This window comes from Halictus rubicundus, chromosome 2 (genome assembly GCF_050948215.1).
Source record: "Halictus rubicundus isolate RS-2024b chromosome 2, iyHalRubi1_principal, whole genome shotgun sequence".
Lineage (NCBI taxonomy): Eukaryota > Metazoa > Arthropoda > Insecta > Hymenoptera > Halictidae > Halictus > Halictus rubicundus.
The window spans coordinates 27,907,286-27,929,689 of record NC_135150.1 but is presented as its reverse complement, the minus strand read 5'-3'; the positions used below and the strand labels follow the sequence as shown (position 1 = coordinate 27,929,689).

The following is a 22,404-nucleotide window of genomic DNA, read 5'->3' as shown; positions in this document are numbered from 1 at the left end:
TACGTCGTACGGCTATTGAATGAATTAATAAAAATAAAGTGTCTGAAATTGAACAAAGATAGAGGGAAGTCAACTTGAACCTTACGCAATGTATGCTATACATATATTAAAAGTATATATATATGCAAGGTATGTATATTTGTGTATGCAGGATGGGTCACTTGAAACTGGAACTTCATTTATTACTTGTTGTACTTCTTAATGAAAAATTGTTCGTTTTGCAGAGGGACATTGATACTTTTCTTTTCAAAAGGAGCACTGCTATACTTTATACAAAAATATTAAGCTATTTATGATTAAAAGCCATTTGTCTAGGAGATATTTTAGTTTGACTTCACATTAATGTAATTAATATATCTCTTAAACTGGTGTCTTTTTATCATAAATGTAGCTTGTATTTTTTTAGAGAAAAGCTGCCATCGACAGGTGCATAAGATCCCATTTGAAGAGCAAGCTTTGTTGACTTTGAAGAAAATTCTTAAGCAGATCTGTTTTGGACATGTTAAAATGAATATTTGTTAAAAGGGGAAAAAATAATGTGTTGGTTTCCGGTACTAGGCGACCCATCCTGCATATCCGTGCATTCGATATGTATTCAGTTGTCGTTCATTAGCAATAAGTTACGGTCGCGTTGCAGAAAATGCATGTGCATCTCGTGCCGAGGTGAAAGAACACGTATGTCCCGTGGAGAATGATGTAGAATGTCAGCATTGTTACAAATACCTCATAAGAGACGATGGATCTCGCGTATTATTTACATGTTCATTCATTTAGCGATTTATTCGTTTATTTATAGTATTACGCAAAACAAAAATGACAGGAGGATTCTATAAAATGAACCATCTAAATAAACAAGGGAAAAAGATTATGCGATGTAGACTCTTTTCCACACATACACGCCTCTTTTACCCTGTAATGGACATTGGAATTATAATTGCGTACATATATAATTTAAACGAAATATTTTATACAATTATATATTTTATTTTATTTTATTTTATTCTTTCGTGTGAGTATATTCGAATTGAAAAATTGCATAATCTTTTGTGCTGGGTAAATTTCAATCCGCTACAATTCGAATATGTATATAATTAAACGTTTCTTTATGTTGTGTATTTTTCCGTATTCATCCTACCGACAATAACGATAAAAACTAACTTATACGACTTTTATCTTTAATAGACAAGGGAATATATATATATATTTATTTAGACATGTTTGTTTAGCAAACCATTTCCTATAATTTTAACGATATAATTTTAGAATGTCAGGAAGTATGTATTTTCCGTTAATTTATATTTCGTAGTAAGAAAGGTATCTGAAATAAATTTTTGATAAACGATTAGTCACGAATTCTTTGATTTTTGTGAATGTCAATCGAACAACCCTCGCAATTGGTCTCGTTAAAATTAACATGATAAATCGCCGACTGCGTGAGATTTTGCCGAAGCTGACCTGGACAGAAAACATACGTTAATTTTCGATTATTTCTTATCGGCGATAAAACGGACGATTAACTGAATAAATAATTGCAATGCGGCGCATAGAATGGTCCACGATTTTGTAGTTAGATACGTGTGGGTGTAAATAGTGGGAGGGGAATTTCTGTTGAACCAACTTGGACCAATCGTAGAAGACCACGATCGCAATGGCGGCGTGGCTGATCAGTTTTGCATTATCTGGTGGTTGAGTAGAGGCTTGTAAAGCCGACGGGTCTGTTTTCTTGTTTATTGAACTGTTCGTATCGTCGTCTTTCAATTTTGTATTCAGTCATGTACCATTGCGGTTTGCTACTGGTCTTATTGGACCTGTCTTTAGATGGTAAATAATCCTAACCTGTAGTATCTTTACTTGTAATAATGATCACACGGTATAATATTTAATGAGTTTCTATTGCAGTGGTTGGGAGTGTTTCCCAAGCAGAGATCAACAGACATTTGGAATTAGGTAAAGAATTTTTAGCGAGGGGTCAGTTACAGGATGCACTGTCACATTACCATGCAGCTGTTGGTGAGTTTTGTCTCTAGTTTTCCATGGTTACACGTTCTCATAATCACCCTGATCACGTGAAATTCACCCGTATACGTGTAGTTCAGAATTTTGAAGGATTCTATTGTTGCAGAGGGCAGTCCAAACAATTATTTAACATACTATAAAAGAGGCATAGTGTATCTAGCATTAGGTAAAGCTAAGTTTGCACTGCTCGATCTTGACAAAGTTTTGGAGTTGAAGCCGGATTTCATGTCTGCAAAGTTGCAACGTGGTCATGTGCTGCTCAAACAGGCCGAATTCGATAAAGCCGCAGCAGATTTTCGAAGCGTGGTAAGTGTACTATCGACGACAATCTTAGTTCTTTCGTTTCGACGACTTGTATTATCTTTTATGCTGTTCCAACGTTTTGGTTCTTTTCGTAGTTGGCACTAGAACCACAAAACAGTGAAGCTCTGAATGCCTTATATAAAATAGCACCTGCGCAAGAAGATCTAGAAATTGTAGAGAAATCAATGAGAAATCAAGATTATGCTACAGCTGTGCGACAACTAACTAGAATTATTGAAATATGCCCTTGGGCAGTGGAACTTAGGGAACGCAGGGCAGAATGTTACGAAGCTCTCAATGATTATACAGCTGCGATTTCTGATGTGCATTCCACAACCAAGTTACAATCTGATAACACTAATGGTTTCCTTAAATTGGCTAATCTACATTATCACCTTGGACAAGTAGATGAGTCATTGAAGTAAGTAACAATGACATTTGAAGGGGGAGCCTGGTTCGGGATTTTTTAAAATATTGTTTTATATCAACGTAGGATGAAATCTTCTACGTCTTCGATTGCAAATGGACTGGGATTAGCAATCGGTGATTTTCTGGAGATTCGTCTGATTTTTTACTTGCGCTGTCTTCTTCCTGTGATATTTGTCAAATATCCCTCTCCCTCTCGATAAATCGCTGTACACTATTTTCATTCTCACGTTAATACATCTTTATATTAGTCTTACTACTGATTAAAGTAAAAAGAATATCTATTTTTTGAAGTTAGTAAACCAGGGCTTCCCCGTAATGTGTGTCATTCGATGGAGCAGATTATTCAATGGAAACTCTATATGTTTAGGGACATTCGAGAATGTTTGAAGCTTGATCCGGATCACTCAAGTTGTTTCTCATTTTACAAGAAGGTCAAGAAAATATCCAAGTTATTGGCAGATGCAGAAAAGTTCGAGAAAGCAGGAAAATACGACGACTGCATAGGTTCTGCTCAATCTGCACTAAAACTGGAACCAAACGTTGGTAACGTTCGCTTTTCCGGCCATCAGCTTCTCTGCAAATGCTATACGAACAGCTTGGATACAAATCAGGCGATCAGTAATTGTCAGGAAGCGCTGACGATGCGAAAAGAACCTGAAATATATTGTGACAGCGCAGAAGCGTATCTAGCGGCTGAAATGTTTGACGATGGTGAGTCATGGTTGCATTGTATTTTTTGCTGTTACCATTTCTTGTTACCGGTATCGCTAACGTAATCATTTACTTCGAAACAGCGATAAGAGACTTCAAAGAGGCTTTAGAAATCGATCCAAGCTCTCAAAGGGCGAAACAGGGTCTTCACAAGGCTCAGCAACGTCAAAAACTGTCGGAATCTCGGGACTATTACAAAATCCTGGGGGTGCCGAGGACAGCATCGAAACGGGACATCATTAAAGCATACAGAAAGGCTGCGCAGAAGTGGCACCCCGATAACTTTCAGGAAGGAGAGGAGAAGAAACGAGCGGAGAAGAGGTTTATCGACATCGCAGCTGCCAAAGAAGTATTAACTGACGATGAGAAACGAGCGAAATTCGATCAAGGAGAAGATCCCCTGGACCCGGAGTCAGGGAAACATCAGCATGGCTCGAACCCCTTCCAAGAATTCCACCACTTCCACGGTTCTCCCTTCCAATTCAAGTTTCATTTCTATTAGCAGCCGTCGTTCTGCTAATCAATGAAATTTGACTACAGAGAAGATCTTTTAGACCTTGAATCAGAAAAGAAGAGTTCCATCACTTCCATGGTTTGACCATGAACTACCTTCCATTCTAAGTTCCGTTTCAACTGTCAGCTATTGTATTTATTTTCTAGTTTACTGATTTCGTACCTTTTCCCCCTGTCGGCGTTACGCCAACTAAAACGTCAGACTTCTTTTGTCGTCGGTTATGCACGTGACTGAATGACAAGGGAAAATGTCAATCAGTAAGTTGACCAATAATTAGGCTGAAACACATTGAAACAAGTTTAGTTGTTTGAAGCATCGTGGCTACCAAAAATTTCGTCTGTGCATAATACGAATAGTACGTGAATCAATACGTTATTTATAATGATTTGTAAGCAATACGGTGATTCGAATTCCGGATAGTTGGCTTACCGAACACTAACTGTGAACGAACGTCGTAGTTGATACAGACTGATCATGTAACTAGTTTGAAGTGAACATTCTCTAACCCGTGAAATCTCGCGCCAGCGACATGTGAACCAGATGCCGTGATTGAACTCGCGTTTTGATAAAACTCTAGGATGTGCTGTGGTTGATACTGCCATCCGAGTGTTATGGCGGGCTGTGGATCATTCATTTTGAAATAGCTTGATTTCTTGTTCGACCACCGCGTCGATTGAATATTACGAAAGTCATTTTTCCAGTAATACAGTCGCCGAGTACAAACACACTTGTCCCAAGTGTGGATAGCATAATTACACTGTACACAGGCTGTATTCGACATTTATATATGAAAAGAAAAATACAAACAACGTAGAACAATGCTGCGAAGCATGTTGTGTTCGCATGAGTGCAAGAGAATTTTCTGTAAATACTGTAATCTCTGATATTTGTTTAAATATATTTGAATAATTTATACAAACACACTCGTATCATTTGTATATAAAGTCTGCGGGCATTTTTATATAAAACACAGGAAAATGCGCCGTATATAATGCTTTCTTCGATACTGGCTTGATCGTATCAAACGTAGTTCTACGTAAGAATTGGCTCTGAAATGTTTTCTCGCCAATATCAGATCATTTCAATAATGAATCTTTCATTTGTACTTATTCGTGTGGTTGATTAAACGACAAAATTATAATGAAATATATTATAAAATGGTTACGAAGATTGTTGAACGATCATAATTTATACCGACACACAATGAAACACATTCATTTTATTTGAAGCGTAAATATATTGTTTTTAGAGTCAATGTTTTTAGAATTAATTTCATATTTTATGGTGCTAAAATTTATCTTATGTTACAAGATATTAATTCTCTCTCTGGTCTCAGGTATATGATCTACATTTAGGTTTATAATTTACATTTTCAACAAGTGTTTTAGTAAACTTGTTTCCTTGTACATTTATTTCTACAGCTATAAAACAATAACATTATAAATTCAGAATTCTTATTTACATACGGCTTATTATCGTATATTTCCTATCGATTTTATTAATCGCTTATTTTGTATTATACTTCTAAAGTATTTGACAATTATCTCGCACAAAATATCACTATAAGACAATTACGTTCTAGAATTCTAGACAATGATGGCATCACATTTTATATAGTTAAAATGAAATCGAGAAGCTTATGGAATTTGGGAAAGGAGCAAATACCAATATAAATTGTGTACATCACAATAGAATCGTCTAGATTTATTTTCATTGACTATTACAATCATTTCTGTATATCTTGAACACATTCATGTAAGCGTTGTAATCATTCTTACGGAGGAAGATATACGAATGTAAAACAATTTATGCTAATCCGATAAAGAAAATATTGAGTAGAATTTTTTAGCTAGCTTCGATATATCATTTAACATACATAATGTCTCGATGATTCTTGTTTGGATTTCATATTCCGCCATGCTATAGGCAGTAAGAATCATTCGCACTGTGTGTACATTTTGTATAATAACAGAAAGTACTAACATGAAAAAGTAAGCTCGATGGAAGTATAATCACAGTTACTAGGATTAGCCCTATTAACTTAGACTTCTGTATCCTATTTATTCTAAATTGTACTTTATTATAAGGACATAATAGAATAAGTTTTATACGTCCACTTTGCGGTATTTCATCTATGATACACATACATACGCTTTGATAATAGATTTTGTCATTTATATAGTGTTTAATACGATCGATTTTGTACCTGAATAAAATATATATATTTCAAAATATATTATATATATATTAAAATATATATATATATATTCCATAGTGAATAAAATATACGAAGCTCAACAGTTTTTAAAGTGTTCTAACAAGCGGTTAACTCTCATTATCGTCATCTATGTATTATCTTACACACTTCGGCATTAAGCGTTACTGATTTGATCATTTCTTTTTCTACCATCGAGACCTCTACCAAAAAATTATGTTTGATTCAATTACATCGAACGTTAGGATATGCGCAACGGTAAGTTCGAGCAAATTGTTTTGTTGAAATAATTTTACGTTACTCTAGATTCGTTTGGACAACGTAGCGGATCTATACTTGTCCCCTAACATACATCATTTGGCTTTCAGCAGTCTGATATTCTCTTTTTATTTACACCACAGGAAAATACTTGTTAACGCCAGCAGAACTTCTGGGATTTCAACCTGTTTCATAAAATTATCAACTACACCAACAATGTACAAATTCTTCTCTATCGAATACCAGAAATATGAAGCAAGACATACAAGACATATTTTACATACAGAATATCATAAGCGTGGTATTTGTTATACTCAAATATATTATGGCTTTCAAATCTTTGACTTTACACGGACTCAACAAATGACCATTTTAAGACATTCGTTTGACTACTGCTCATATCATTGTAAACTGTTTCGCTTTTCGGAAAGCAAACTTGACGAAATGCATTCGAAATCACTCGAGCAACAAGTCAAACTCGGCAGAAGTCGTTCTGGGATTAAGCGTCTTACTTCCGGGATTGCAACGTGCTATACTATCCGGGACATTTTTGATTTGTTTGCGTCGAAAGCTCTAACGGGTAAGCAGATTCGGGAAAAAAGAAAGAAAACGAAATATGGCAACACACAGCTAGCTGCGAGTTCGAACGCAGACTCGCATGTTTAAACGAAGTAGCTTGTGTATTCGTGAGGCATCACGCCTCTTCTAGGGTAAAACGTGTGACTCGTCGAGTATTCGAACAGGTTCGTGATCGAGCTCATATAAATGTCGGCGAACCGAAAGAGTCTTCTAGAAAAGTACGTGGGATTGTGGTACGTTCTGAACACAGAGCCGAACTGCTCGTTGAACACGCGTTTTATCTCGTTCCTTAATTCGTCCCTCTCGTTGGTCCACTCGTTCAGCACAGTCTTCACATCCGGTCCCTCGTAGTCCTGGTGCTCCTCGATCAGGCCAGTCAACATTTGCAACCAATTAGCGTTTTCCTTGAATTTAGGATTGTTCAACGTTGATATCTCATGCTGCAAATCAATTCGAACATTATTTAGCTATAGTTGTATGCTTTATATGATCCAGGAAACTTCAAAATCAATTTCCTAGCATCCTTCTAAGGATCCTAGGAAATTATGTTTACTTTATAGTGCCATATTTTTAGAAAATACATCTTACAATAGATATGAAAAGAAATTGGATGCTTTTCAGTATTTACAAAATGAAAATAGGGGTAGTTGCACTCTGAGGAATGCATGTGGGTGAAAACAACTTTTTTGTTTCTCTATAATTTAAATCAACAAATTATGTTTCATTTTAAACAGACACTTCTTACAACAGAAGTAAAAAGAAATCGGACGTTTTACCATACCTGTGCTTTATTTCAGTTACTTTTTTGTCATTACAACAGATAAAATGGCGGCTTTCAGTGTCTAGCAAAAAATTAGAGTGGAAGTTAAATGACGTTTTTGAAATTGGCAAGACTATTTTCAATGTTTAAGTCATCATATTTCTAAAGTGTTTGATGAAAATTATCTTTTAAATTAATTTGTAGAAGAAACAAAAAGGGGAAGACATTCGAAACAATTTCCTGCAGTCCATTAATATAAGAACTTTTGCTCACAGTCAGCTCTTTAATTATGGCACCAGTTCTCCAGCCATGTTCCAAGGTGACGTCCGCCAGGTCGCTGTAGGGATGGTCCCCGAAGTATAATACTTGGTGTCCTCGCCAACCGGTCATGTCTTGCAGTTGTTTAACCGTGCCCTAGGATTGGAAGCGTTACTATTCAAATTCGACGCCGGCGAATCGGAAGAAATCATGCTTACCTCGAGGTATATCACACCTTTCTCGAGCTTCGTGACTCGATCCCATAATTGAGTTTTATTCACTTCGTCGTAGATTCGGAGCGGCCTACTTTCCTCGGTGAAGAATTTCGGTTTCCTTGCCTGGACTATCACCACGTCGAAGTAATCTTTCCAGTTGTCGCCGACCAAGAATTTCATCCCCGTGTCACTGCGAAGAAAACAATAGCGTACTCTCAAAACTTCTCAAAAAGTCTCAAGAAGAAGTTCTCCACGGTTGCTTCCAAACTATAATTTTTCCACTTTTCATTACAGCTTTAATCGAGATCAGCTTGAAGAGTGTTGGTCTTGTTTTGTAAAATCTGGATTTGATCTTGGGGAAAATTCGAATTGAAATTCAGGGGTGGATGGATGAATTATTATAATTGTAAGTTGCGACGCTTACACGAAATGGAAGGGACTGTTAGTCACTAAGAACATCTTTTTGTTCGAGTTTTTCAGTCGATCGAAGAACTTCTTTATGTCCTTGTTCTGTTCCAAATACTCCGACACATTTTGCACCACTAGACCGTGCATTATAGGGTGGCAACTTTGCACAGAGTTCTGCAATGAGAGAAGAGAAGAAAATTAATATCACTGTATTTTACATTAGTCAGAATTTCTCGAAATTGGTCAGAATTTTCTAGAATTGAAATGAAATGTCAAAATGAATTTCGACGTAAATTTTTGAAATTAACTTTGGAATGAATGTTGAGGTGTTTCTACTCGCCTTCACGTCCCTGAAGAGTATTTCAGGGTGGTAGTCGATGTGGTTGCGAAGGAAATATTCTGTGACGTTGCACAGAAGCCCCATTTCCGGTACTGAGAATAAATCGGCGAGTTGAATCATTTTCGATCGGTGCAACGCCTCCTGTGTCAAGAAAACTCCATTACATCCGAACGTTGGAGACACTTAGGCGAATAAAAAACACCTCGGGGATATATACTCACTTTCTATACGATAACGTTGCGAAAATTCCATCACGAAAAACACACGTATCGACGCATGCAAACAAACAGAAGACGTTTAAGTTGCTGCAAAGTTTGTCCAGTTATAGTTTTTCAGCGGAACAATTGGGGATACGTGTAGGTTCGTGCATGCAAGGTATCGACCTTGAAGAGAGGATATGGTTGAATACTTAATTGTTAACGGAACGTGTCGGAAACAATATTTCTGACGAACACCTTCGGTAAAGAACAAAAGCTTCGAACTGCTTTTAAAAATAGTTAGAAATACAAAAATTCTATTTTTAAAAAACACAATGATCGACTTATCAGTCGGAATGGGAATAACGGCGCTGAAAATGTATCGTTTACAATTAGTCATAGGAGATCTTTGTTGCTTATAACTTGAAGGACTAGGTTTCGAAGTTTCTTTTTGAAACTATTGTGTTTATGTGCATATTGTTCTTTGTTAAGTTAAGAGTACTGTAGAAAAGGGGATTCACAGTTGTGGATTCGCACAGTTGATCCACAATGGACGTAAAGATAGATCACAATACGTTACAAATATGGAAAAGAAACTTTTTATCAATTATACGTACTGCACACAGTATTGCTCATGATTATTCGAATTATTTTAAAAAATCAAAAAGTGCAAGGCACATTTGAAAAATGAAGTCACTTCGTATGGAAATTAAATCAGACCAGGGTATGATTCGAATGATATATTAGAAAAATGATTAATAATTATTTAGAAAAATGATTATTCGAATATTTCTCTTGATTATTTTATTACATGGCTGTTTAATTTTTATTCAAATTCCAAGTGATCCGAATAAAGTAACAGATAATTTTATCGCAACGTTTAATAGAATTGAGTCATGTAGGAAATAATTTCAAATGCCTATAACTAAATTAATTTGACCAATTGAAGGAAATCCTTCGGCAGAGAGAAAATGCAAAAGAAAATTGATTTTTTGTGAGTTCAAGGCCAGAATACTCGCTGAACGGTAGCCGGTGCGTGTAAAGCTGACTGCCGCGGCTAGATAATCGTTTACGCGAAGAACAACACGGGACATTTACCTTGTAGAGGTCCGGGCAAAGCCTCTGTCGTTCGAATAATTATGAGCGGGTACCGCATGCTCTTTATCCGTTAAACCATGCTTACGTGAGAGTGTTTATGGGGCGCCTCGACATAGGCGATCGGTATTATCCTGTTTTTATAGAGCCTGAGGACCTCGTCGTCGGGGACCGGATGCAGGCCGCGGTAAACGGCGCCAAATTGAATTTGCAAGAAGCTGTCGAGTTTCAGGAGCAGACCCTTTTCGATGTCATAATGGAGCCCGCGAACAGCGAAATTCTCGTTGTACTCGAGGCTGCTGATTCCCTCGGGGTACTGTACAGTCGATTAAACGGGTTTGCCTCAAGTTTCAATTGAAATTCTCGTTCGGCCGTAATTGTCGCTTGATTTTCGAGAAAACGCCCGCTGACGAGCCGAACTCGCGAGAGCAGAAACGAGTTAGACGAACTTTCCTGCGAATTAGTCTCGTTGCGACGTCGTCCTCCTCGCCGTCGACGTCGGCTTCGAACTTTCGGCCGTTCACAGACACCGACGTATTTTTTTTTTCGGAAGGTAAGTAAGCTTTTATTCTAGAACGTAAATGGAATTCTAACATCGTTTTTTATGTGAACGGTTGACAAGAGACCCATGGTTCCTTTCAGACTTTTATTCCTCGCGACGAGTACTATACGATCCGATCGAGACAAAATTTTCGACCGTTTGACCTTGATTTTCAAGGTCAAGGTCAATTTTGCGGTCCATTTTTTTAACAGATCTCCACCGATCCAGAGGTGCAGAATCCAGCTATGCTGGTCGTGACATATAATTTTTATACACCCTGTACAATTGGATTAGTTACAAATTTTTAGAATCCTCAAACTTCACCCGGGTAACCGAACATTGCAAACTTCCGGGACCCCAATCGACCCGATCCGACTACAATTTATAAACTTTCGGGGTTCCGACCCGAACCCGAAATCTCGGGTGCTATTCTTTTCCTGAGCTAATGATATTTTCGATCGCGTACCTTGTACCTTTGGATGAGCATGTCGCGGCCAAGGTTGTACAGCAGATAGTCCATGGACGGCTTGTAACAGGCCAGTGTGTAATCGTAGTCGAAACCGTACACCTGCACCTCCTTCAAGTCCAGCTCGTTGCACGCGAACACCCCCTTAGGATTCACGTCTTGGGGAAGCTTTTTCGCTGCGGCAGACAATTACACGGTTAGCTTCGATTGCTACACGACCTAACGGTCTAATTGAAAAGGGTCTCCGACCGCTTCCGGCTCGACCCAGAGGCCGTTTGCTTCATCGTTACCAGGACCTCCCAGAATCCATTTTCAATCTTACACAATTTTGTATATTTGGCGTACAAATTAATTCGTGGCCCTCTCTCCAGAAATATTTTGTTCATTCACGAACCGTCAAATTATGGTCAAGTCGGGAAACTAATCCCCACCATTTTCTGTGTACAGGCTGTCCCATTTGAGAGTTTCGCACGCTATTATTTCCCAAACTACAGCTCGTTGTAAAAACATTTTTCAAATAAAACTTACTCTGTTTAGGGGAACACATCTCGGACGAGTTTCCGACATTTCAAGGTGACCTCTATACAGAACTGTATGTTTCTATTTAGGTGTAGCCTATCCAGAGGCGAATTCACTAACCCATAATACTTTCTTCTTCCAAGGTCATTCAAGGTCATTTAGTGCCGTTCCAAATTTAGCTTAGAAGCACGTCCACTTAGAGAAGATTTGTGACTACCGGAAGATGTCTCTCCCGAATTCTTTCCGAGCAGCTATAGTTTGGGAAATAATGGAAAATTCATTTAGGGCACCCTGTGTTTATTCCATCCTACAGATAATATCTTAATCCTTTAACAAATTTGTATCTGAAACGAAGTTGCAATGGACGAATCGCGAGGGCTACGGACTAACTCATTTGCATCACAAGGAAATATGAAAAGAAGGCCTTTATCGCCAAACTTTTTTTTTAAATTACATCTAAGTACAAAAATGACTAGAAGTAAAAGAACTTCATATTTCGGCATTATAAGAAAAAATCAGAATTACTACTTTCATCTCCAACAACACCTTTCTATTTTTTGGCTAACGAATAATGACAGTGACCAACAAAGTTGAGCGTATGCATACTGCTCCGATGACAGTGACCAGGAAAATTGAGAGTAAATATATACGCCCCGGTGACAGCGACCAGGAAAATTGAGCGTACGTATACGCTAATGATGCAAATGGTTTAATTTGTACACCTAACGCGTGGTCGACATTCCAGGTGTATAAATTCCGGTGGAACGAAAAATTTAGCGAGAAAGTCCGGTTTATATTTGGGTGGTTACCAGCCGCATAATTAAACGCGCATGTATCAGTAGCCGCGAGTATTCGCACGCTCGTTAATGTTTCTGCTTTTCTTATCGTGTCGCGCATCGGGCGTGGCATAATTTAAAAACGGACAGTTACTTTGTGCAGCATAATGTCCCGCGTAGCCCGCCGATAGGCCCTATCAGATGGACGCGGGTGCAGAATACGATTCGTATGCACGTGACGTCGCACGGCCTTGCATCGGGCCCCTGTTCGCCATAATCCCGCAGGATAACGCACGCCACGTGCGTTACTCCTCCGACTTCGGCTCGCGATAAGTCCGCGCTCTCGTTTTGTCCCGCAGCTGCTCGATACGAGACGGTTTTCACCGTCCTAGATTTTTCTGACGGTTCTCCCCCCTCCCCTCCCCCCGTCCGTTTTTCTCGTTTCTACGGTGCGCCGGTATTAATTAACCAGACAGACATTTCTGCTGGCTTGCCTCGATTATGTTTGCAGCGGTTGTTTTCGGGCTGGACCCACCGGGCACTAAAGCTGACATTTGTTGCTTAGCGAATGTGATAAGTAGACTGCGGATCTTTATGGAAAATAAACATTTTTTTTTAAATATTAGGGGTACCCATAAGTAATCAAATCTGGTGATAAGTAAAAATAAATTAATTGCAAGATATGAGAGTTTTTGTTTTAGAAACATTGCTAAGAAATCGACTAACGAGAATTTTGCCCACAAGTAGTTGCTAAAAGATCAGAATTTTTAATATTGAAAATTATCAAATGGTAGAGTCGCTTATCTAACGCAGTATGCAACAGAACCTCATCAGCCTGCAGTCGATTTCAAAAGAGCCTAGAGTGTAAAAAGAAGAACTTTTGGTCGCAGCGAGCGAAAGCAGAAAATTTTCTTTTCGCTGGGCAAAAACTCCGCCTCGTACATTCATAAAGATGAAATTAGATTCTGAAGTTCTGTTTAAAAAGTAAATGATCCTTTTTTTCAGGTTTTCTTTGATCGAGACCGCTTTGATTTTTCAGTGGACGCGTTAAAACTGCAATTTCGTTGAAAAGGGTATGGTCGGATAAGGGAGCAAAAAGTGTCCTCCATTGCCAAGGAAAAACCTTCTGCCTCGGGTTGCAACCCTTTACCTCGGCCGGGAAGGTAGTTACAGGGCAAAATCGCGTTATCGCTGTCCTGTTCTATTTTCCGTGTTTAATCGCGCGCAAAAATGTCAAGCGGAAAATCTGCAGCGTTGTACGAGTTTAAGAAATTCAGTTAATAACGTTTCAAGGATGATATTTTAGAATTACATCCGTCGCGAATTCAATAAGTTCATTATGAAATAGTAGACGTCAGTGGAACAACAAGTTAGATAATCATTATCGAACCTGTTCTAACAGCATAATTCAGCGAGTCTCTTATTCTGTTACGTTCAACATTATTGTCTTAGGTAGTGCGATGTACGTGGTTGTTTGCGTCGAATCGTTTCCTGATTCTTAAAGTATACTGACATAGTTTGATCAATTAACCACGGTAAACTTCGTGTTTACCGGCTCTATCGAGCAACATAACTTCCTAAGCTGTTAACTGAATTGTATTATCTTCGGAAACTTACTTAAGGTTCAACACTTCAAGGTTAGTTACACGCGATACAGGGTGTCCAGTAAATTCAGATATAGTCGAGAATACATTGTCCTTATCTATAAAGTTAAACCACAGGCGTACACAGAATCATTTTCCATACAGCCAAGTGTCTGTCTAATGCTTACCAATTCTACTTGCAATAGACGTCGCCATTATTGCAACGTTATCTCTTTCCTCACTACATTTCTAGTACTTATAGTTTTCTAATCTCTCACTTGTTTTCCATTTTTTTAAAATGAACTTCTGGGATCAGACACGTACAGTAAAAATAGTATCTTCTTCGTGCGCATCTAAAATACAATCTAGCAAGTATAAAGTACATTCATGCTTCATTAAGTACGGTAAAAACTATACTTTTATATACAGTCGAATCGGAGAGTGTGCTGACACCTTTTCATAACTTTTTCAAAATTGGTCCAAGTGAGTTGAAATTTTTCGAGATGGGCTAGCTTGCTAGTGAATGAGTGAACAAAAATTTGTTTAGATTGCAATTGGTTGGAGAGATAATAATTTTTATCCGAACCTGTAACGATAATTTAAAAAACGGGTTTTGTGGATTTCGGTCAATTTCATCGAACCCGGTTACCGTTGCAATGAGCTACAAACTGAAGCTCTCATTTTGGAACTAAATAAAATGAATCCCTGAAATTAAATTAATCGGAAAGGATCGTGCACCGAACAAGATTTGGACAGTGCTGAATTACCGGCCACCCGGTAGATCGGCAAGTGGCAAGTAGGTTAGGTACCCCCGAGAGATGTATAAATCATGGCGATCGGTTGAAGCAACGCGTCGCTAATAGACGTCGCGGAAGACATTGGACGTCCGCCAGCAGAGAATATGTAAATAGTAAATAGTTCCGCGTGCAACGCTCTCGCAACGTTTCACGATAACGTTGCCCCCAAGATCAAACGTGAATCGAACGTTTCCGTCCTCCGTGGCAGGGAGAGTATACCATAAGAGAGTATACCGTGCGTCCGTACGCATGACAAAGAGAGGGATCAATCCTCTTCATTGAGAGGCATCAATTACAATTTCCGTGTGACCACGCGATCAACGCGGTATCAAGGTCTCGCGCGCCAATGCCATCGATTCGAAATATTGAAACGACTGTCGCTACTGCGCTTGCGCGTACAACTACGCATGCGCCGGACGCGTCGCGCCTGCGCAGATCGAAGCGGCCGCGACTCGGTCCGGAAGAGAGGCGCACGGACGATCGCGCGCGAGAAGAGGACAGCGGTAAAGATGGCGGCGTCGGCTGCTGCTGGCTACTTACATTTATACTTCTCGCGCACCTTCTGGTAGTTTTGGAGCATGACCTCGCGCGATATAGGGCCGCGGTGAAAGCCACGGACGTCGAGGATACCCAGGTAGCCAACATGGCTGCCGGTCAAATGCCGCAGACGAGAGGCGAACAGATTTTCGACAACGGACGACGATGCTACGGCGACGGCGAGGGTCCTCGTGTGCAGCATCACGGACGATTGGCGGGTGTGCACCCACGGCCGCGGTGTGCTCGACGATTGGCGCTCCACACGGCGGGAAATTCAACCTGCAGCGCGATCCGACACGCACACACAGACTTCCAGACGTTCCTTTCGCTATGTCCTCTATCTAGTTATTTTCTCACTCGAAGAACATTTGTAGGAATTGCGCCGACACCTCGTTTTGATTTTCTGATCGTATCGGGTTTGTAAGATACTTATCTGCTCGTCTACGCGACGATGTATTTGTCGTATCGGTCACACAAGCGCCTGCTATTTATACGCCGACCGCGTTCCGCTCGCGATTGTCGAAGTTCATGCGCTTCGGACGAACAGCGAGCGCGTGCTGCCTGCGGCTGACTATCGCTGTCCGTTTTCACGTTTGCCGGCAGGGGTTCAGGCAGCGCGGATCATGCTACTTGAAACACACAGACAGCACCGTGCATCCATAGCATGCCCGTTTCATGCTCAGTTCATGCCGAAATGTCCTACGTCCATTTCGTACATCTTTAAATGTCTTTTTTAAGTTTTATTTGAGATATTTCTCACTTCATGCTTGTACGCGTTACGACATTTGTAATATAAGTTGGGTCATTGTTCCAGTAGTCAACCACCTTAAGTGTTCTTATTGTTGATATACTATGTCTGAAATATTTTCTATGAGGACAAGATGCTGTACAAGTTTATAGCAGGATTACCATTAGACTCCGGCCATTTGGTAGGTTGACCATTGTGCTCATTAAAATCTACAGGTTCTTAGTGGATATCTTTTATTATTAAAAAATTGTTTTAGGAAGATTGGACTGATTGGAAGAAGGAAGAAGGACTGATACTGTGTAGGGGTCAAAATAGGGCACATTTACCCCATATATAAATGATATTGTATGTATCATATGTACACGTGCCTATGATACGTGTCATATCTAAAGCGTGTAATAACCAAATGCGTATTAAATACTAAGTATTATACTTTCGCTTCAGCACAAAATAAAATTCCATTCTTTTCTAACCAATATTTAATAAGTCATTTATTGAAAATAAACGTAAACTTACAATAAGAACAAATTTTCTTTCTCCGCAGATAAAGAAGCTGTGATCATTTTAAAGAACGAATCGAAGAAGAGTTAACACTAGAACGACCGGAGCAGTCAAAATAACTGGTTCCTAATTTTTTCTTTTACAATTACTGAAATTGTAAAAATGTTTTCATCGGAAATTTTTTAACGAACCTCTTCATTGAAGCACATATTACAACAAAAGTTGTATGAAGTCTGAATGGTTACAGTCTTGTCGCTGTTACAAAGCAATATACGTCAGTCGCATTTGTTGTTCGGTCGTTCTAGTGTTAATTAAATTATTCTGATGTTGCGAGAAGTTCTATAATTTTGTCAGCCAGTGTACTCGGCGTGACCGGTCACAGATACGAGCCACTCTACACCGATACTGTCTCAAGTAGGGAAACCAATAATACCTGAAAGACGGAAAATAAATCCGGATGCGACGCGGTCTGTTGCCAAGCACACCTCTTCGACAACGATGTTTCGAATTCCACCGGCTCGGCTTTGTCAACAGGCGACGAGTGTACGCGGAATCAGTGCCCGGTAGAAATTAACGACGGGCTTAGGTTACACTGGGTTGATCATCTTTGCTGGTCCGGGCTTGTCGTTTTCGAGGCTCGAATCGATAGGCCAGGAAATGTACCGAACGTTTTGTAATCGGTTACGTTAATCGTCGGGGGATGCTTGCGGACCACTAAGGGACGCGTCCTTTGACCTTGTGACGAGTAGGCTGCGGATTTTTCTGCAGAATAAACATTTCTGAATGTTTTTAGATTGTTACCATTTTGCATTTGGTCCCTTCACTTCAGTAATAAATGAATGAAATCAGAGACGAGCAGAAAATGTATTGGGGCGAACATAATTCAACATAATTTCTCTTTATTTATTACCTATAGACTGCGGATTTCATGCATTTGTAAAAAAAAAATGAGTGGATGCAGTTTGAAACAGTAGAAAGATGAATATGATTCCTAACAGGCATTTTACTGGTGTTTTGCAAAACTAAAATAATTTACGATTACCTACGATTAGTAAATGAGTGATACGGTTTAATTTATGTTTTCAGTCCCGGAAACAACAGCCGTCTCAATTGCTGCTGAGCTTCACGTGATTACTCTTCGAGGACAGATTTAAGCATCCACAGGAATCGTCTAATTTCCGAAGACGCGATTTCCGCGGATTGAACAAGATTTACGAAAACAAGCTCGCCACGCGATAAATCGCGCCGTGCTCCAGATTAGAAAAGGGGTCCGCGGATCCTATCTGCGTTTTGTCGTCGGAACAATCGCGATTTATGTGCCGCGGGTAATCTGAGCCGGGTATCTCCCCGGAAATGGGTTAATTAATGCTCTAATCCGAGGAAGAGGCAGCGTTGAACGCGTTTCACTCGTAAAGGACCGTTTTACGAACGCGGGCCGGGCCACTTGTCGCGTATTCTCGCGAATCCGACGACGTATCCTTCGCTAGCATACTTCCTGGGACGAACCTAATCGCGTGGAAGATCGATCTCGGGCACGTGCGATTTTCTTTGGTTTTCTTTTGGTTTGCATCTATGCATTCGTATTATGATTAAATACACAAAAAGGATGCAATAAAAGATTTTCGAAATCACGAAATCATTGGCGTGGGTGGTTTGCGAGAAGGCATCATGGGTTAGAGAATTTTAACGAAGTTTAAATGCAGAAAAATATTTTCGAACGCGAGCCGAGCCACTTGTCGTGTAAGCTCGCGAATCCGACTACGGTAGCATACTTCCTGGGACGATCCTAATCGCGTGGAAGATCGATCACGAGGTCTCGCGCACGTGCGCGGGCCAGTTTGTCTATCACGATCGGATCCGCTGATACCCGAGCCTCGGACGAAAAACTCTCGCAGAGATGTTTTATGATTAATGATCGGCCGCGTCCTTCTGACGGCCGTTCTCACGTTTCTGCTTCCGTGGGCTGTACTTGACACTATTCTTGCGCTGCAGACCCGGTAAGCAGCGAATGCTACTTACTTTCTCGGCTCCGATATGAATAGCGACGGGACTGGAGCCTGTTTTGATAGCTATGATTACTGGCAACGGTGCCCGGCCACGCATGCCAGCCCGCTGTCACGAGAGACTCAATGGCGGGGTTCTTAATCCGCGAACCAAACCCAAAATGGAACTACTATAATGTTAAGACTCAAGCGAACTATTGGGACCGAATTTTATGTAATCATTGTGTACAATGTACATTATTATGTACAGTCTTTATTATTTGGAATCATTATTAACAGACAAAGAATATCTAGAAAAATATCAGAGTCCCTCCACGGTTGCACTAATTATTTAAAAACACCTAATGCATGTTACAACGAAAGCCATTGTAGACTAAACTTCGAAACTGTTTTTATTCAGCACGGTGGAACAGGAATTTATGTCAAGAAATAGTTCATAAATTGCGGCAGAATGGAGAGCTACTAATTAGAAACTGGTATCAGAAAGTGCATCCAGCTGGCCGTTAGTAATAAGAATAAACGATAGCGGATGTAACCGTTCAACGGTTTTAATTCACTTTCTTAATATGGCCGACGACGGTTTGATTTAATAATATAAATAGAGTTGAACTTAATGCGCGTAATCACGGAATTACGTTGGTGAACGGCTGCCGGCCATCCGCCAACTTTCCCATCGATCAATTGCTCATGTGGCAAGCATAACGAGCAGATTAATTATTACCATTCCCCTAGTCGCAGAGTTTATTAAGTTTTCCCGTTGCTCTAGAATTTCGAATTTAGACGTTACAGAACGAGGACTTGAAAATGACAACTTGAACGACAGGAAAACCAATAAACTAGATGCAAAACGACTCGTACTATTTCCTGTCTCTGTTAATAACGCTGGCCAAATTGCTTCGGTGCACTGTCCATTAATTCAAGTCGGTATTACGGTTTGGCATGATAAAGTACGTAAAAAGGATGCAATAGAAAGTTTTCGAAATCACGATCTAATCTGGGTAGCGTAAAAAAGGTATCACACGTTAGCGAATGGAAATTTAAAATAAGAAACACGGCTAATTAATCTTAAGAAGAGTAACGCAATAACAAGAAACTACAGTAATGCCTCGATATATGAGAAAAAGATGTGCACGATATTTGTACAATTTTTCCCCCTACCTTGTCTTTCATTATTTTCTTATGAAAGCTTTAACAATACATTTGTGACATTTTTCTGGTTAAAACGAAACCAAACACGACACAAATCGGACCATAATTGCGTGCTCGGTCGACTATTTCGAAGAACCTCGATTATCCGAACCGACGCTATAGGAATAGTAAACAGTTCGCAGCACAAATTTGATCTAAGATCGTAATTAGATAGCTGTGCTATTGTCTGAGCCGAATAGTTCGGATAATCGATGTTTGACTATATGGTGAATTAAACAAGTACATGTGAACCAAACCGTGTCATGCTTGGTGTCATTCGAATCGGAAAATCGTCAGAAATATGTCGGTAAAAGTTCCGAAGGAGAATAATGAAGAAGAAGCGTGTAATTTTTCGAATTCTCGTCAAAGCGTAACCGTTCGAGAAGAAACTGCTCGGCTCGCCGATTTTTCTGCGATTTGACGTGGAATGGCACATGCGTAACCATACCACAGCTACACACCAGTAGCACGTGACCTCCTTGCCTTAATCTAGCCCAGTCGTCGGTCGTCGTACTCCTCGGTGATGTTTCTGATTGGGTGTACACAATCCGAAGCGACGACGTCTGCGGGCCGGAAAAAAGCCAGAGGCGAGCAGTCTCGATCAGGAATTGTTCCAGTATTTCACAACAATTCGTTTCACATTCACACATTCCGCGAACGACGTACAGAGTGCGCGCGGGGCAGGCGGGGCTCGGCTCGGGAAGGGGGTTTATAAAAGAAAAGGAATACGCACCGACTTTCCATTCTTTATGGAATGCAATTTCATGATGCGGACTTTCTATGCTCCTCTTTGCACCTCTCACCTGGCGAGCTCCACCCTTCCGGCCGATTATCATTCCCGATCGATTCTTACCTTTTTCGTGGTCCATTGTGGCGAGCTCCCGGGGCACTCGACCGATTCTTAGATGCAATTCACCGTTTCACGGGAAATTGCTCTCGTCTAGCTTCGACGCTATTCATCTGAACGTTCCCGCGTTTATTTCTGCCCCCGCTACCCCCTCCCCCTCGCGCGTAAATTGTTTGAACATTCGGTTTTACGATGCGACACTCCATTCGATCCAAGATGGATGCAATCTTCGACGAACAAAGGACACCGCACTGCCGTCGGTTTTTACATTGTTGCTACTCGGGAAGTCAGGCAGTCCTTTTTCTTCAGCCAGAAACTTTGCTCTTTGTGAAACAGGACATGTTGTTTCAATTTCAATTTGTCTTTTGTGACACGGGACATGTTGTTTCAATTCCAATTTGTCTTTTGTGGAGCAGATCATATTGATTCAATTCCAATATGTTTTTTGTGAGGCAGTACATGTTGTTTCAATTCCAACATGTCTCATGTGAAACAGAACATGTTGTTTCAATTCCAACGTGTCTCATGTGAAACAGAACATGTTGTTTCAATTCCAACGTGTGTTTTGTGAAACAGAATATATTGATTCAATTCCAATATGTTTTTTTGTGAGGCAGTACATGTTGTTTCAACTCCAATCTGTCTTTTGTAAAATCGAACATGTTGTTTCAATTCCAATTTGTCTTTTGTGGAGCAGATCATATTGATTCAATTCCAATATGTTTTTTGTGAGGCAGTACATGTTGTTTCAATTCCAACATGTCTCATGTGAAACAGAACATGTTGTTTCAATTCCAACGTGTCTCATGTGAAACAGAACATGTTGTTTCAATTCCAACGTGTGTTTTGTGAAACAGAATATATTGATTCAATTCCAATATGTTTTTTGTGAGGCAGTACATGTTGTTTCAACTCCAATCTGTCTTTTGTAAAATCGAACATGTTGTTTCAATTCGAATTTGTCTTTTGTGGAGCAGATCATATTGATTCAATTCCAATATGTTTTTTGTGAGGCTGTACATGTTGTTTCAATTCCAACATGTCTCATGTGAAACGGAACATGTTGTTTCAATTCCAACGTGTCTTTTGTGAAACAGATCATGTTGTTTCAATTCCAATTTGTCTTGTGTGATACAGTAAATGTAGTTTCAATTCCAACGAATCTTTTGTGATACAGAACGTGTTATTTCAATTCCAGTGACTTTTGTGAGACAGTACATGCTGTTTCAACTACCATATGTTTTTTCGGATATAGAACGTGTGGTTTCAATTCCAACGTGTCTTTTCTAAAAGAGAACAAGTTGTCCAACTCCAATATATATTTTGCGATACGGAACATGTAGTTTCAATTCCCATGTGTATTTTTGGAAAGAGAATAAGTTGTTTCAATTCCAATATGTCTTTTTCGAGACAGTACATGTTGTTTCAACTTCAATATGTATTTTGCGATACGGAACATGTAGTTTCAATTCCAACGTGTCTTTTGTGACACAGAACATGTTGTTTCAATTCCAATATGTCTTTTGCGAGACAGTACATGTTGTTTCAACTCTAATATGTCTTTTGTAAAATGGTACATGCTGTTTCAATTCCATTTTGT

The 22,404-nt window shown here is 39.7% G+C and overlaps 2 protein-coding genes and 1 long non-coding RNA gene across 8 annotated transcripts in view; 1 reads left to right on the top strand and 2 right to left on the bottom strand.

Moving 5' to 3' along the window:
- The window catches only part of LOC143365874 (uncharacterized), a 501,730-nt gene that overhangs the window by 3,880 nt on the left and 475,446 nt on the right, over positions 1-22,404 (bottom strand). The gene's annotated exons all lie outside the window — the stretch shown is intronic.
- On the top strand, positions 1,623-7,061 carry P58ipk (dnaJ homolog subfamily C member P58IPK). Of its 2 annotated transcripts, XR_013084594.1 has the most exons (7): positions 1,623-1,821; positions 1,900-2,010; positions 2,123-2,322; positions 2,415-2,740; positions 3,116-3,459; positions 3,543-6,664; positions 6,703-7,061. XR_013084594.1 is itself a non-coding variant. In XM_076806370.1 (6 exons), exons 1-6 carry the CDS (start codon positions 1,773-1,775, stop codon positions 3,959-3,961), a joined length of 1,449 nt encoding a protein of 482 aa, XP_076662485.1. In that variant the 5' UTR covers positions 1,623-1,772; the 3' UTR covers positions 3,962-7,061. The 2 variants fall into 2 exon arrangements, 1 of the variants encoding a protein (XP_076662485.1); XM_076806370.1 differs by having other exon boundaries at positions 3,543-7,061.
- Positions 5,648-16,125, bottom strand: Nt5c (5' nucleotidase C). The gene is made up of 8 exons (XM_076806362.1): positions 15,521-16,125; positions 11,306-11,481; positions 10,387-10,614; positions 9,007-9,147; positions 8,683-8,840; positions 8,262-8,448; positions 8,059-8,199; positions 5,648-7,465 (listed from the first exon to the last, which is right to left on the bottom strand). The coding sequence occupies exons 1-8, from the start codon at positions 15,717-15,719 to the stop codon at positions 7,109-7,111; spliced, it is 1,587 nt and encodes a 528-aa protein (XP_076662477.1). The 5' UTR covers positions 15,720-16,125; the 3' UTR covers positions 5,648-7,108.

Coding starts and splice junctions, on each gene's coding strand:
- P58ipk (XM_076806370.1), top strand. CDS start 1,773: ATGTACCATTGCGGTTTGCTACTGGTCTTATTGGACCTGTCTTTAGAT. Junction 2,011..2,122: donor ACATTACCATGCAGCTGTTG/GTGAGTTTTGTC, acceptor CTATTGTTGCAG/AGGGCAGTCCAAACAATTAT. Junction 2,323..2,414: donor CAGCAGATTTTCGAAGCGTG/GTAAGTGTACTA, acceptor TTCTTTTCGTAG/TTGGCACTAGAACCACAAAA.
- Nt5c (XM_076806362.1), bottom strand. CDS start 15,719: ATGCTGCACACGAGGACCCTCGCCGTCGCCGTAGCATCGTCGTCCGTT. Junction 8,841..9,006: donor TACTCTTCAGGGACGTGAAG/GCGAGTAGAAAC, acceptor CTCTCATTGCAG/AACTCTGTGCAAAGTTGCCA. Junction 8,200..8,261: donor AAGGTGTGATATACCTCGAG/GTAAGCATGATT, acceptor TTCCAATCCTAG/GGCACGGTTAAACAACTGCA.